Source organism: Pantherophis guttatus, chromosome 4, assembly GCF_059756535.1.
Source record: "Pantherophis guttatus breed Tessera chromosome 4, ASM5975653v1, whole genome shotgun sequence".
NCBI classification, from domain to species: domain Eukaryota; kingdom Metazoa; phylum Chordata; class Lepidosauria; order Squamata; family Colubridae; genus Pantherophis; species Pantherophis guttatus.
The window spans coordinates 140,726,980-140,740,227 of NC_142066.1; the positions used below are offsets into that span (position 1 = coordinate 140,726,980).

At 47.8% G+C, this 13,248-nt stretch overlaps 2 protein-coding genes across 13 annotated transcripts in view; one reads left to right on the forward strand and one right to left on the reverse strand.

Moving 5' to 3' along the window:
* The window catches only part of EPC1 (enhancer of polycomb 1), a 126,735-nt gene that overhangs the window by 93,196 nt on the left and 20,291 nt on the right, over positions 1–13,248 (reverse strand). The window lies entirely within an intron of this gene.
* Positions 1–13,248, forward strand: part of CCDC7 (coiled-coil domain containing 7) — a 292,932-nt gene that overhangs the window by 30,519 nt on the left and 249,165 nt on the right. For all 12 annotated transcript variants that reach the window (XR_015734107.1, XM_087892982.1, XM_087892984.1 and 9 more), the window contains one exon: positions 8,675–8,737. Coding sequence is in view for 1 of the 12 variants with exons in the window: in XM_060683928.2 (XP_060539911.2) it covers positions 8,732–8,737 (6 nt within the window). In the remaining 11 variants the exon portion in view is untranslated. The remainder of the gene's footprint in view (positions 1–8,674; positions 8,738–13,248) is intronic.

Here is a 13,248-nt window from a genome sequence, read left to right on the forward strand (position 1 = left end):
CCGGGCAGACTCGCTTTTGACTCAGTCCTTCAGCTTGATCTGGCGTGTGGGTTTTTAGCTCTGACTATATCTCTGGCTATTTAGTTCCATTTGGATGTTTTTTCTGGCTTTTTGATTATGGATTTCTTGACTACATTTTCTGAATTTCCCTCTTATCTGTTGGATCGACCTTTGGACTGTTTAACAACGTTGTGTTGATTTCTACTTGCCCTTCTCCGTGGGGCATTTTCTGTGGTTTTAGCACCCCTGGGAGGGGGCGCTTGCCTTCCCTGTTTCATTGATTGGGCTGGGAGGCCTTTCAGAGGTACTTACTTGATCGAATGGCCGTTTTAGCCTCCGTTTTAAATTGGGTGGCAAGAAATTACTTTCGGCAAGTTGCGACGGCCATTTTGTTTTCTCCTTGCTCGACCACTAAGATTCCCCTCATTGGAGCCTGCGGTGGCCATTTTAATTGCCCTCAGAAGGTTCTGGCTTCGGAATAGAAGCGGCGGCCATTTTAATTGCCCTTAGGAGGTTCTGGCTTCGAAATAGGAGCGGCAGCCATTTTGATTGCTTCCTTTCTACTGAGATCTACTTGCCAGCAGAAGTTTGGCTTCAGAGTGAGGGCGGCGGCCATTTTGACTGACTTTTTCGTCGCTTCTAGCCTCAAATTAATAAACATAGCTTTCTGTTCTGCCTGCTGCTGTTTAACAACCTTAAGACTACTGAATTTGTTGATTGGGACACAGAACTAGTGGAGCCTCTGCTCCCATATAGTGACCAAGCCACCTGAATCCCTTTGCACTCCCTGCCTGGTGGAACTGAATTTGGCCATTGTTGCAAGCCTTTGTGGAGCTTTTACGCCCCCTGGCCTGCTTGGACTGTGACTTGCAAAGGGCTTACCAGAGGAGTCTATGCTCCCTTGTTGTCTTGGCCTGCTCACATTGACTTTGTAGTCTTGTGGAGTTTCCTGCGCTCCCATTGCTGTTGCAATTTCCGCCCTTTGCTTCCTGCTTCAGTTGTGAGCTCCTTGCCAGACACCATGCCAAAAGCGCTGGCTAAATCAAAGCATGGTTGTAAGGCCGGAGTCTCTGACAGTGATCGGCCAGACTCTCGATCTGCTGACCAGCCTTTAGCTCAGGAGGCCTCTCAGGAGCCATCCCCAGTTTTACATGCGTCTAACACCCGTCACAAGTCTGATGCACAGATCTCTACTTCTAGAGCTGAAAAAAGAAGGGACAAAGTTCTAAAGAAATTATGCGACAAGGCCTGCGCTAATCTTACCTGCGCTGTCACTCAGCCTTCTACAGTACGGGTGACCTCAGCCCCCTCGACACTTTCTCGCCCGGTCACTCCGGATCAGATGTCGCTCCAGGATTGTCCTGTTACCATCTCTACTGCAAACCTGCAAAGCCTTGGCGGATGCTGAGTATAGCGACTCGGGCCTCTCAGACGATGATAATCTTCCTCTGGACCAGCCCTCCTTTACGGGGTTGTTTCCGCAATCATTGTTCAAGTCGCTACTGTTTAAAGCTGTTTCCACGGCTCATATGTCCTCTCCAGTCGTAGATCCTGTGCCTGCCTCTTCAGCTGACTCGTTAGACCCCGTGTTTGCTGAACCTGCTAAGCCAACTACATCTGTGCCAACTCCACCGCTCTTCTTGGACACAGTGAAGCGGCAGTGGTCTTCTCCAACTTCAGCTGTCCTGCCCTCGGCCAACAACCGGAAGAACTTTCAGGTGGCTACGGAATTGGACTCCATTCTTCAAATTCCTTCTGTCAACGCGCCCATCGTCGCCTTACTACCTAATGTCAACGTCCCAGGGGATCCGATGAAGCACTATGCCCGGACAAACGTAGATCGGACTTGGTCCTACAACAAGCACACCAAGGGTCCGCCTGGGCTATTAGAGCTGCTACCACAGCTTCTTTCTTTAACCGGTCTACCCTGCTCTGGTTGAGGCAGCTGCAGGAAAAATTGTCACCTGATGATTTGCGGATCAAACAGGACCTTAACAAAATTGTTGCAGCTCTGCAGTTTTCAGCGGACTCTTCCTTAATTGCCGCCCGCTTCGCTTCTAAAGCTCTTGCTTCCTCTGTGGCTGCCCTCCGGTTAGTATGGTTGCGTCACTGGCAAGCTGACGTTAGACACAAATGGTGCCTAGCCTCGGTTCCCTTTGGGGGTGCCAGGTTGTTTGGAGACGCTTTGGAGCCGTTTCACTGAAACAAGAGACAAAAAGAAGATCTTGGCACCTATCTTCCGCAGTGGGGAGTCCCGTTTTTCCCCTTACACCCCTCATTCTCAGTTTAGAGGTAACAATGCGGGTGGGTCTTTCTCCTTTGGTTTTTCTCGGCCCTCCACTAACTTTAATAGATTCCGGGGTTCTCAGGATAGATCGGTTCGTGGTAGGCCCTTTGTTTCTAAATGGCCCTTTCGGGGGGGAGGAGGTCGTTCCTACTGGCGCCGTCGCTAGTTGCATCTCAGGTCCTCCCATAGGCGGCAGATTGGCTCTCTTTGCTGCCTCTTGGGAGCTTGGGAGAGATCTACTTCCGATAGATGGGTCCTGGCCACTTTAAAATCTGGTTTGGCCATTGAATTCCTTTCTCTTCCTCCGAGTGTCTTTGTTTGCTGTCCGATTTCTCATAATCTGAAAAAACGAGTCCTTATGGACACTGTGGTACAGCATCTCCTTTCCATCAGGGCTATCCAACTTGTTCCTCCTGATCAACGGGGTATGGGATTCTATTCCCGGGTTTTTCTGGTGCCTAAGTCCTTGGGTGTGTGTGTGTGTGGAGACCCATTCTGGACCTTAAAAGGTTGAATCGGTATGTGGTATACTGAAAGTTCAAGATGCAATCTTTAAAATCCATCCTTGACGGCGTTAGGAGGGGCGATCTCCTTTCTTCGATAGATCTAACAGGCCTATTTGCATATTCCAATTTGTCGTTCCCATAGGCGTTATTTGAGATTTTGTTATGGGGGGGGTCCACTATCAATACAGGGCCCTTCCCTTTGGCCTCTCCTCTGCTCCCCGCACCTTTACTAAGGTATTAGCTGCCTTAGCTGCTTCCCTCAGGGTTCGTTCAGTTAGGTTACTCTGCTACCTGGATGATATTCTTGTTTTGTCCTCGTCCCTCCAACAGGCTAACTGGGATCTCCAGCTCACTCTGGAGACATTGGCTTCTCATGGCTTTTCGATTAATCTTGAGAAGAGCCACTTAATTCCCTGTACCTCCCTGGTCCATTTGGGGGCCCTCATTGACTCTGTCCAGGGGAAGGTTTTTCTTTCTTCAGAGAGACAGGATAGTCTGTGAGGATTGATATCTAGGATTGAAAAGTGTTCTGCTGTTTCCCTTTATGTTCTTTCCCAACTCTTGGGGAAGATGATTTCGGCCATAACCATTGTTCCCTGGGCTCAGCTCCACGCCCGGGAGCTTCAATGGTTCCTTTTACCTTTACAGAAGGCGGATAGAGCTACGTCAACCAGGCCGATTCCTGTTCCCTCAGCAGTTCGCAGGTCCCTCAGGTGGTGGACATCGCCGGCTCTGTCGGCCGGCTCCCTCTTCCTCGAGCCTCAACGAGTGGTGGTCACCTCGGATGCCAGTCTTCCTTTCTCTCGCCAGACCAGATCCAACAGATAATTGTGGCAGCAGTGCAACAGTCATTGGTGTCTCAAGCTCTTCCTGGCAGCAGAGCTGTTTCTGTCTGCTCTGGCGTGTCTACCTCCCGGGTGGGTGCCGCACAAGAGGACGCTCTTTCCATAGAAGCACCGGATTCCCCAGTTTCTTCTATTTCGAGCCGCAAATTGTCACAGGCCGAGGGGGAATCTCACGATTTCGACTTGTCAGAAGACGAGGATCTTCCTCCGGACCAGCCTGCGTTTACGGGCTTGTTTCCACAAGCTTTGTTCAAATCATTATGCACAAAGCCATCAATACGGCCCAGCTGAGCTCTCCAGCTCCACCGCCGGTTACCCCGAGTACGGCCAAAGGGGCTCTAGACCACCTGTTCGCTGAATCATCCAGGCCTGTAGACGTCATCCCTACCCTTCCTCTGTTTCTCAATGTTATCCGGTAGCAGTGGTCGTAACCTGGATTGGCTCCGACCCCTACGGCATCAGACCGATAGAATTCCGGTGTGGCTCCGGATCTCGCTACCCTTCTCCAGGTCCCGTCTGTAGATGCTCCTGTGGCCGCACTCTTACTACAAACTGCAGTTCCTGGCGATCCAGATGAAGGACTCCGTCCGGAGGAGCACCGAGCATAGCAAATATTGCAACGGGTGCACCAGGGGGCCACTTGGGCCATCCGGGTGGCATCTATAGTGTCGTTCTTTAACCGCACTACTCTCCTATGGCTCCGTCATCTACAAGAGAATTTGGCTACTGAAGATGTCCGTGTCCGACAGGATCTAAACAAGATTATAGCTGCCACGTAGTTCTCAGCGGACGCTACCCTCAATGCCGCTTGCTTCATGGCTAAATCCCTCGCCTCTGCCGTTACAGCCCGTCACTTGGTCTGGCTTCGCCACTGGCAAGCCGACGCTAGGCATAAGTGGCGTCTGGCTTCGGTTCCCTTCGCCGGTTCCAAGCTATTTGGGGACCCCCTTGACGCATTCCTCACTGAAATAAAAGACAAAAGGAAGGTCCTTCCAGTTGTATTCCGTAGGGGGGAGTCGAGGTTCCGTCCATACCCATCCCGTCCCCAGTCTCGATCATATGAGGGAGCTCATTCTGCTGCCCCTTCTGCCAGACCTCAGGGGAATTTTCAGTCTAGGCAGCGGGGCGCTCAGGACAGGGCGCCCAGAAGTAGGACCTTTGTTTCCAAATGGCCCTTTCGAGGGGGGGGGAGGTCGTTTCTCCAGGTGCCATCGTTAACTGCATCTCGGATCCTCCCATAGAGGGCAGATTGGCCCTCTTTGCCCCTGTTTGGGAAGGTACCACTTCGGATAAATGGATCCTGGCCACCTTATGACCTGGATTGGCCATTGAATTTCTCTCTCCTCCTCCGATGTTCTTTCTGTGCTGTCTGCTTTCTAATGACATCGAGAAACGGTCCCTTATAGACTCAGCGGTTCAGCATCTCCTTTCCATCAGAGCTATTCAACCGGTGCCTGATGTTGAACGGGAGACGGATTTTATTCCCGTATTTTTCTTGTACCAAAGTCATCAGGGGTGTGGGGGATGGAGACCTATTCTGGACCTTAAACGTTTGAACCGGTATGTTGTATACCGCAAGTTCAAGATGCAGTCCTTAAGATCTATTCTCGACAGTGTTAGGAGGGGTGATCTCCTCTCTTCCATAGACCTCACTGAGGCCTATTCTATATTCCCATCCTCCCCTCCCATCGGAGGTTCCTTCGATTCTGCTATGGGGGGCGCCATTACCAGTATCGGCCCTTGCCCTTTGGCCTTTCGTCTGCCCCTCGTACCTTTACCAAGGTACTGGCTACCTTAGCAGCATTCCTTAGGGCTAACTCCATTTGTCTACAGTGCTACTTAGACGATATCTTAATTTAGTCCTCTACCCCACAACAGGCTTCCTCTGACCTGCAGCTTACTCTCCAGACCCTGGCTGCCCATGTCTTCTTCATTAACTTGGAGAAGGGCCATCTTTTCCCTACCACTCGTTTGCTCCATCTGGGGGCCCTGATTGATTCAGTGGCAGGGAGGGTCTACCTTTCGTGCGAGCGACAGGATAGCTTGAGGTCCCTGGTTTCTAAGGTTGAACGAGCCAGATCTGTGTCTCCCCTTGTACTATCACAGCTCCTGAGCAAAATGATCTCCGCCATCTTGATAGTTCCTTGGGCCCAGTTGCACTCAAGGGAACTTCAATGGTTTCTTTTGCCGTTGCAGAAGGCGGGCAGAGGCACTTCGACTTCGAATGTTCCCGTTCCCAGGAGGGTGATCAGGTCCCTAGGGTGGTGGCGGTCTCCGGCACTATCCCAAGCTTGTCTCTTCTTCGACCCGCAAAGAGTGGTGGTAACAACGGACGCCAGCCTTCAGGGCTGGGGGGCTCATTGTCTGGGTCAAGTTGCACAGGGTACCTGGAATGGCATCGACACCCGTCGCTCCATCAACTGGCTGAAACTGCGGGTGGTCTACCTGGCGTTTCGAGCCTTTCGACACCTCATCTCCAACTCTCACGTCCTGGTCCTCACAGACAATATTATAGCGAAGGCCCATATCAATCGCCTAGGGGGCACACCCTATTCCTGATGTCAGAGGCGTTGAGGTTGGGCGTCTGGTCGGAGGCTCACCTTGCCTCGTTGCGGGCAGAACACATTTCCGGCGTCGCCAATGTACAAGCGGACTGGCTAAGCCATCAGCGCCTGGATCACGCAGAATGGTGCCTTCATCTGCACATCTTCCGCCAAGTTGCTGCACGCTTCGGGACTCTGGTGATCGACCTCTTTGCCACGTCGGACAATGCTCAGCTTCTACGCTTCATCTCGCTGTACCTGTCGATGCGTGCGGAGGCCACCGACGCCCTCCGCTCCCCATGGCCGCCGAGACTACTCTATGCGTTTCCTCCAGTCTCCCTGCTGTCCCGAGTGTTTCACAAGTTGTTGTTGGAACAAGTGGAGCTAATCCTTCTGGCCCCGCATTGGCCACGCAGACCTTGGTTTGCAGACCTAGTGTTGTTGTCAGTGGCCCCGCCTTGGCAACTGCCTCAACTGGAGGATGCCCTGACTTAAGGGGCAGTGAGACACCCGGATCTGCAATGACTCCGTCTGACCGCTTGGCGGTTGAGCGGCGGGCTCTAGGAAATGCCAACATCCCGGCAGACGTGATCTGCACCATTCAGGCCTCACGGAGATCTTCTATGGACCAAATTTACTCGGCCACCTGGCGGGCCTTTTGTACATGGTGTGATCGGACCAGGGTTCAACCCCTCCAGGCCTCGATCGTCAATATACTGGTGTTTCTTCAGGAGGGCCTTTCCAAGGGACTTTCTCCTAATACATTGTGGAGGCAGGTGGCGGCGATCTCATCGATACTTACCTTTGGATCGTTATCTTCCTTGGCCCAGCACCCATTGATTCGCCAGTTCCTGCGGGGCGTTACCAATCTGTGCCCTCCTGTTCTACATAGGTACCCAACCTGGGACGTCTCCATAGTTCTTAATTCTCTCACGGGTGTCCTGTACGAGCCTTTGCTGACGACTAGCCTGCGACTCTTAATGTGCAAAGTTGCCTTTTTGGTTGCGATTATCTCGGCTCGCCACATCTCGGAGATTGCCGCCCTCTCCATCTGTAATGACCTCTGTGTGTTCCACGTGGGTTGTGTGGTACTCTGTCTGAATCCTACATTTGTGCCCAAGGTCAATACGACCTTCCATCGCACGCAGGAACTTGTCCTGCTCAACCTTTGCCCCTGCCCGGCTCACTGGCTCGAACGGCAGTGGCACTCTCTGGATATCTGACGAATGCTACGCATTTACATTAAACGGACTGCAGACTTCAGCAGAACGGAATCTCTTATTTGTTTCCTTCCTGCCGGTGTCCTTAGATTGCAAGGTGTCGTCACCGACCATCGGTTGTTGGATCCGGCAGATGATAGCCAAGGCCTACGAACTATGTTCCCTACCGAGACCTCCTCGACTGACTGTGCATTCTACCCGCAGCGCTGCGACATCGGCGGCTTGGGCCATGCAGGCCTCACTGCTCAAAATCTGTAGGGCGGCGATGTGGACTTCACCTTCTCCACTCATCCAGGACTATAAACTGGACAAGTTTGCTTCGGTAGATGCCGCTTTTGGTCGTAGGGTGCTGCAGTGAGTTCTCTTGGGGGAGGGTTCTTCGGACCAGCCTGGTCCCCCCCAACTGTAGGGAGAGTGATCTTTGGTATGTCCCATCCTGGCTGCTGTCTCCACCCACAATGGAGAAAGGGTGTTGGTCCTACCTGAGACGCACCTTCTTGTTGGGTGGAGAGAGCAGCCAGACCCTCCCTTTTGCCAGTCTAGTCTCTATCTCTCTACCTATTTCCTTCCTTCTCTTGTTTGGCTTCCCACACGCCGAGCCTGTCTTCTTGTCTTCGCCAAAAGCTGGGTCTACCCAGTAACAAGGGCGGGACTTAACAACTTTGACAGGCTCAGTCTATCAGTTTGAACAGATGAGCGTACCCATCCTGCCTGTTGTCTCCACCCAACGAGAAGGTGCGTCTCAGATAGGACCAACGCCCTTTTTCTTGGTTTTAGTTATGACAGCTGTAGGATCTGAAACTTTGAAGGAAGAATCTTGGGTTATATTCCTGGCTTTGCCTAACTAAATCTCAGCAACAGTTGTTACATCTGTAGTAATCTACCACCAAATTGTGTCTTTTCAGTGGATTTATGATCTGTTCCATCTGCCTCATCTCTTTGTACCAATACATCAGTTTGATTTCTGTATATATGCAGATGTGCAGGTTCACAAATGTCATTTTGATAGCATTAGATTTAAATATAATTTATTTTTTATGGCCCAGAGCAATTAACTTTATTAGTTGATATAGTTAATTAATGGTTTACTATCATATGTGAACTAAGACATCTAGTTAATTCGGGAAATCATGATTCAGTTAATGGGAGTGCAATATGCAATCAGCCAGTAAATGAGATTCAGCTTTATTCCCTCAGCTGGTTTATCTGTTCCATAACTCCAGGATTAGTGGCCATGTGTTACTTAATCCTATTTTTTGCATTTCCTTTTAAGATTGGGAACAATTAACCTGCCTTTGAAGCTATTGAATATTTTCAGAACATTCTGCAGATGAAGGTATGTTGTTTTAAAGATAATTTTAAGGTACATATTAGCTAATTTTATATTATTTTATATTTTGTTGAGCATTTCCTCTTCTGTATTAAATTTGTGTGTTTAGAATAAGGACTGTGTTAGAGCTGTGTAGTGGTTATGCTGTTGTATTAGAACCGGGGAGACTTAAATTTAATCTGCCCTTAGCTATGGAATTTTAGTAAGTAAATTTGGATCAGTCACTTCATAACAGTCTGGTAACAAAAAGTCTGCAATCAAACAAGCTCAGAGACCAAGAATTCCAATCCTGAGCAATATACAGTATATTCTCTTCTCTTGATCCTCTCTTTTTGGGTATTTCATTAGCAACTGTTGCAGTGAGAAAGATACTTCATTACTAAGACATGTGCTGCTTCTTTCCTCCAATATTCCATCCAACCCAACTTAAGTCAGCAGCAGCAGGGACTTAAGCAGCTAAGAAACTACTGATCAGTATTGATTGGAATCAAATTTTTAAAATAATCCTGCTATAATATAAAACAGCACAGCTGTTGGAAGCAGCCTAGAACAGTTGAAATAACTATTTTGTTCTATGTATAAAACAAAGTATAGTACAGGTAGTCCTCAATTTTACAACAGTTACTTCATTTAGTGATCATTCAAAGTTACAACTGCATGGAAAAAAGTGACCTATTACCATTTTTCACACGTATGATCGTTGCATCATCCAAAGGGTCATGTGATCAGAGTTAAGCTGCTCGGCAGCTGACTCACATTTATAACGGTTGTGGTGTCCCAGGGTAATGTGATCTCCTTTTGTGACATTCTAACAAGCAAACTGAACGAGGAAGCCAGATTTGCTTAACAATCATATCACTAATTTAACAAGTACAATGATTAACTTAACAACTGTGGCAAGAAAATAGGACAAAATTCACTTAACAATGTCTCACTTAGCAACAGAAATTTGGGGCTCGATTCTTGTTGTAAGTCAAGGACTCCTGAATATTGATCTTTCTTAAAATAAACTCTTAAAATGTGGACAACTCCAAAAGCAGCAGGAAAATAGAATGCACAGTAACATCTTTTTTTTTCTGGTAATTTTTCTATATAGTCATAGGTCTAATTATTGATATATTGGAGCAAAAATAGGATATGGAAATAGGTGTACTTAGAGGTGAATTATACAGTTTATACTTTTTAAAATAATAATTCAATGTATTAAATAAAATTGATTATTAAGTTGGTGTATCTACATTTAATAATATCATGTGCTATAAAAATAAGTATTATTGACCTATTTACAGTGATAGCTGGTTTGAAGGTTACTTAACAAAATTACATCTATAAAATATTTTTATGTATTTATGATACACTGTTATAGATAAATGGCTTAATTTTCCTCCCTCGCTGCTCCGATATTCCACCGATTGGGGAAGGTTCCATCGCCATTGGATAGATTGAGTGCCATTCAAACTTCCTCTACAGCCTGGTCAGGCCCCTTCCTTCTGCGCATGTCCAATCTTTTCACTCAGTCAGAGGTGATTAGACTGGAGTGCCTTTGGTTTTGATATATAAACTGTCAAATTTGCTTCAAAGGTTAAAAAACCTCAGCTGTTTTGTACTTTGGAGGGTTGCATTTAAAAAAAGATCAGATAATTTGGCGCTGGGCGGCTTCGGCGTTTCCTGGCTTGGGCGCCAGCCGCCTTTGGACGTTCTCTGACAGCGCAAAGGAAAGGGGACCTTGAAACGGTCCTAAAGCAGCCGTTTGAGCCGCGAGCGAGGAGCTGGTTACCCGGCGCGCCTGCAGAACCGCCCTCGCTCTCGCAACTCTCCGCATCGTTTCCTTCCATTGTATGCGGCTTGGGAGTCCCTGCGTTGCGAGCAAACTCCAGATAACAGGAGGGCACTTCGCAACGAAGATCGGCAGAAGGGAGAGAGGCTGCACTTGAAGGCGAGTCGGCTGAGGTTCCGATTTCACGCTTGCCATTTGATCTGCCTTTTTCTGCGCCCAGCTGCCATTTTGCTAGAGCGGTCTAGGGCAGCGTTTTTTGCCTGAGCCGTTGGTGGACCGTTAACGGCTGTTGCGAGGTGAATAACTACAGACACTGTCTGGCATTGTCTGACCTCCTGTATACAGCCATCAAAGGAAAGTATAAATTTTTCTGACCTTTTAATTACTGTTTGGGGGATTGGTTATTAATTTTCCAATAATGGCAGAGATAGATCTTTCATCAGAATTGGAACAGGCTGATTCACCACCCAGAGCACCATCCCCTAAGCCTAATAAATCCAAGAAAGGCAGAGCTAGGACCAGGGATATTACTGACCAATCCCTGTGCAGACAGGGGGAAAGGCCTTCCAGAGAGGATCAACGTAGACATAATGCCCTCGAAAAACAGTTTAATAAGGCCAGACTGGCAGCTCAAGCTATACCCCAGAGAGAGGCTCAGGAAGTGAATTTACCTCAGACTACTGAACCTCTAATGTGTCCAGAGATAGATGAGGAAGATATAACTTGGCAGCAGGCTGATTTATCTTCAGACAATCAAGGCTTGTCTCTGTCAGCTAAGTCTATGAATACAGAGACCCAAAGCAGGGTCACTGTGGGGACCAGACAGCAACCCTTTGTTCAGGCTGCCCCTGAGGCCACCTTCACCCCTACGGCTGCTGGCCTGCGTGTGGGAGAAGGGTTATTACAGGGCCAGAATTTGGATTTCCAGGCCTTACTTTCACAAACATTTTCCCGCATTTTCCAAGCGGGATTGCAACAATCAGGTTTCTTAGCGGGACCTACACCATCAACCTCCTACAATGTGTCTCACAATACTATTCAACATTCTGTAGCTAACTGTAGTCAATTTGAGGAGGAAAATCCAGAGTCAGATTATTTTAATGAATTTGAGCTATCAGATGATGAGGAGACGGATGTAGATAAACCTACCTTTCAAGGCCTTTTCAAACCTTCGCTTTTTAAGTCTCTCCTACGCAAGGCGAGGATAGCTACCAATATGGAACAAGGCAGTGACAAGATCTTGGACCCAAGTTCCCATTTTGGAATTACTAGTAGTTTATTTCCAGTTCCATCAAATGATTATGACTATGTGCCTTTGCCAGATTTGTTTTCTCAAGTCATTAAAAAACCTTGGGATCGGCCTGGCTCAATTTCTGGACCCAATACATTTGATAGAAAACTTTATTGTAGCTCTCCAGAATTGGATGCTCTACTACAGTTACCCTCTGTAGATGAGCCCGTGGCCAGCCTCACCTCACCATCGGTGTTGATTAGTGATGCTGGAGATGGTCTGAAATTGGAAGAGAAATGTGCAGAGATGACTTTCAAAAAAACTCATCAGGTCTTCCAGCGGCTCCGTAGGACGTTGAGGACGCTCCCTGGGTGAGCGCTAGCCCCGCGACTTTGTTAGCCGCTAGAACAGCAAAAAATCAGCTGTCTAGCGGCGAAGAACCTTCCCCCCCGGGAGAAGAGGGGGAAGTGAGCAGCCAGGTGCAGGGTAGAGCTCCATAAGAGCCCTAGAATTAATTCTGGGGCTCGAAAAGTGCGAGCTCCCCAAGAACCTGGGAAAAGCTCCAAAGCCGGGATGCCTCTGCCAGAAGGCAGAGCAAAACGCCACGTCCGCTCCTGCTTTTAATTGATACAAAGAGAAAATTGAAGCAGGCAGAACAAAAACAGGAGACTACATAATTGCAAGTACTTACACTTTAATTCCTTTGAACATCGTTTCTTTTCGAGCCTATATGAGCGGAGCTGGAGTGGAAAGGGAGGGGAAGATGGCGCCGGCTCGTTAAGACAAAGAGACGAAAGTGAAACTTAAGAAGAAAGTTGTTACAGGCTTGTTAACTCATTAATGCCTACCAGTTAACAACTCCGCTTAAAAAATTTTTGGATTTAATCTTATATCCTGGACTTTGGGAATTAAAATTTAAAGATCTTAAAGATTTTCTGATTTTTTCTCGCTGGCTATAAGAACTGTTCCTGAGACTGTGTAATTTTAAAATGGCTTCAAAGCAGACAAAATTGGTGTTGCCTAAAGCAGCGAGTGCGGGAAGTTCCCCAGCTCAAACTAGTAGGTTGCAAACCTTCTTGCCTCCGGCAGATACACAAGCTCAATTACAACCACAGTTACAACCACAAGCACAAATGTTAACACTTGAGATGTTTCAGGAAGCCATGAAAGAAATCAAAGAAGGTTTTAAAGAGGACATTGCATTTGCATTTAAAGGAGTCTCAGATCAAATGGAAGAAATGAAGGACATAATTAAGACAAGAAATCAACATATAAGGGAAGATATAGTCTTTGCACGCCAGGGACTGGCAAAACATGTTAGTTATGTAGAAGATAGAATTGATGAGGTTGCTCAAGCTAATGAGATTTTAGATGGTAAAGTTGAGGAATCACAAACTAAGATTGACAAAGCAGAAGCTGAAATGTTGTTGACACAATATAAGATGATGGAATTTGCCGTGAGAATAAGAGGCTTGAAAGAAAATCCGAAATTTACCAAAGCGCAAAATT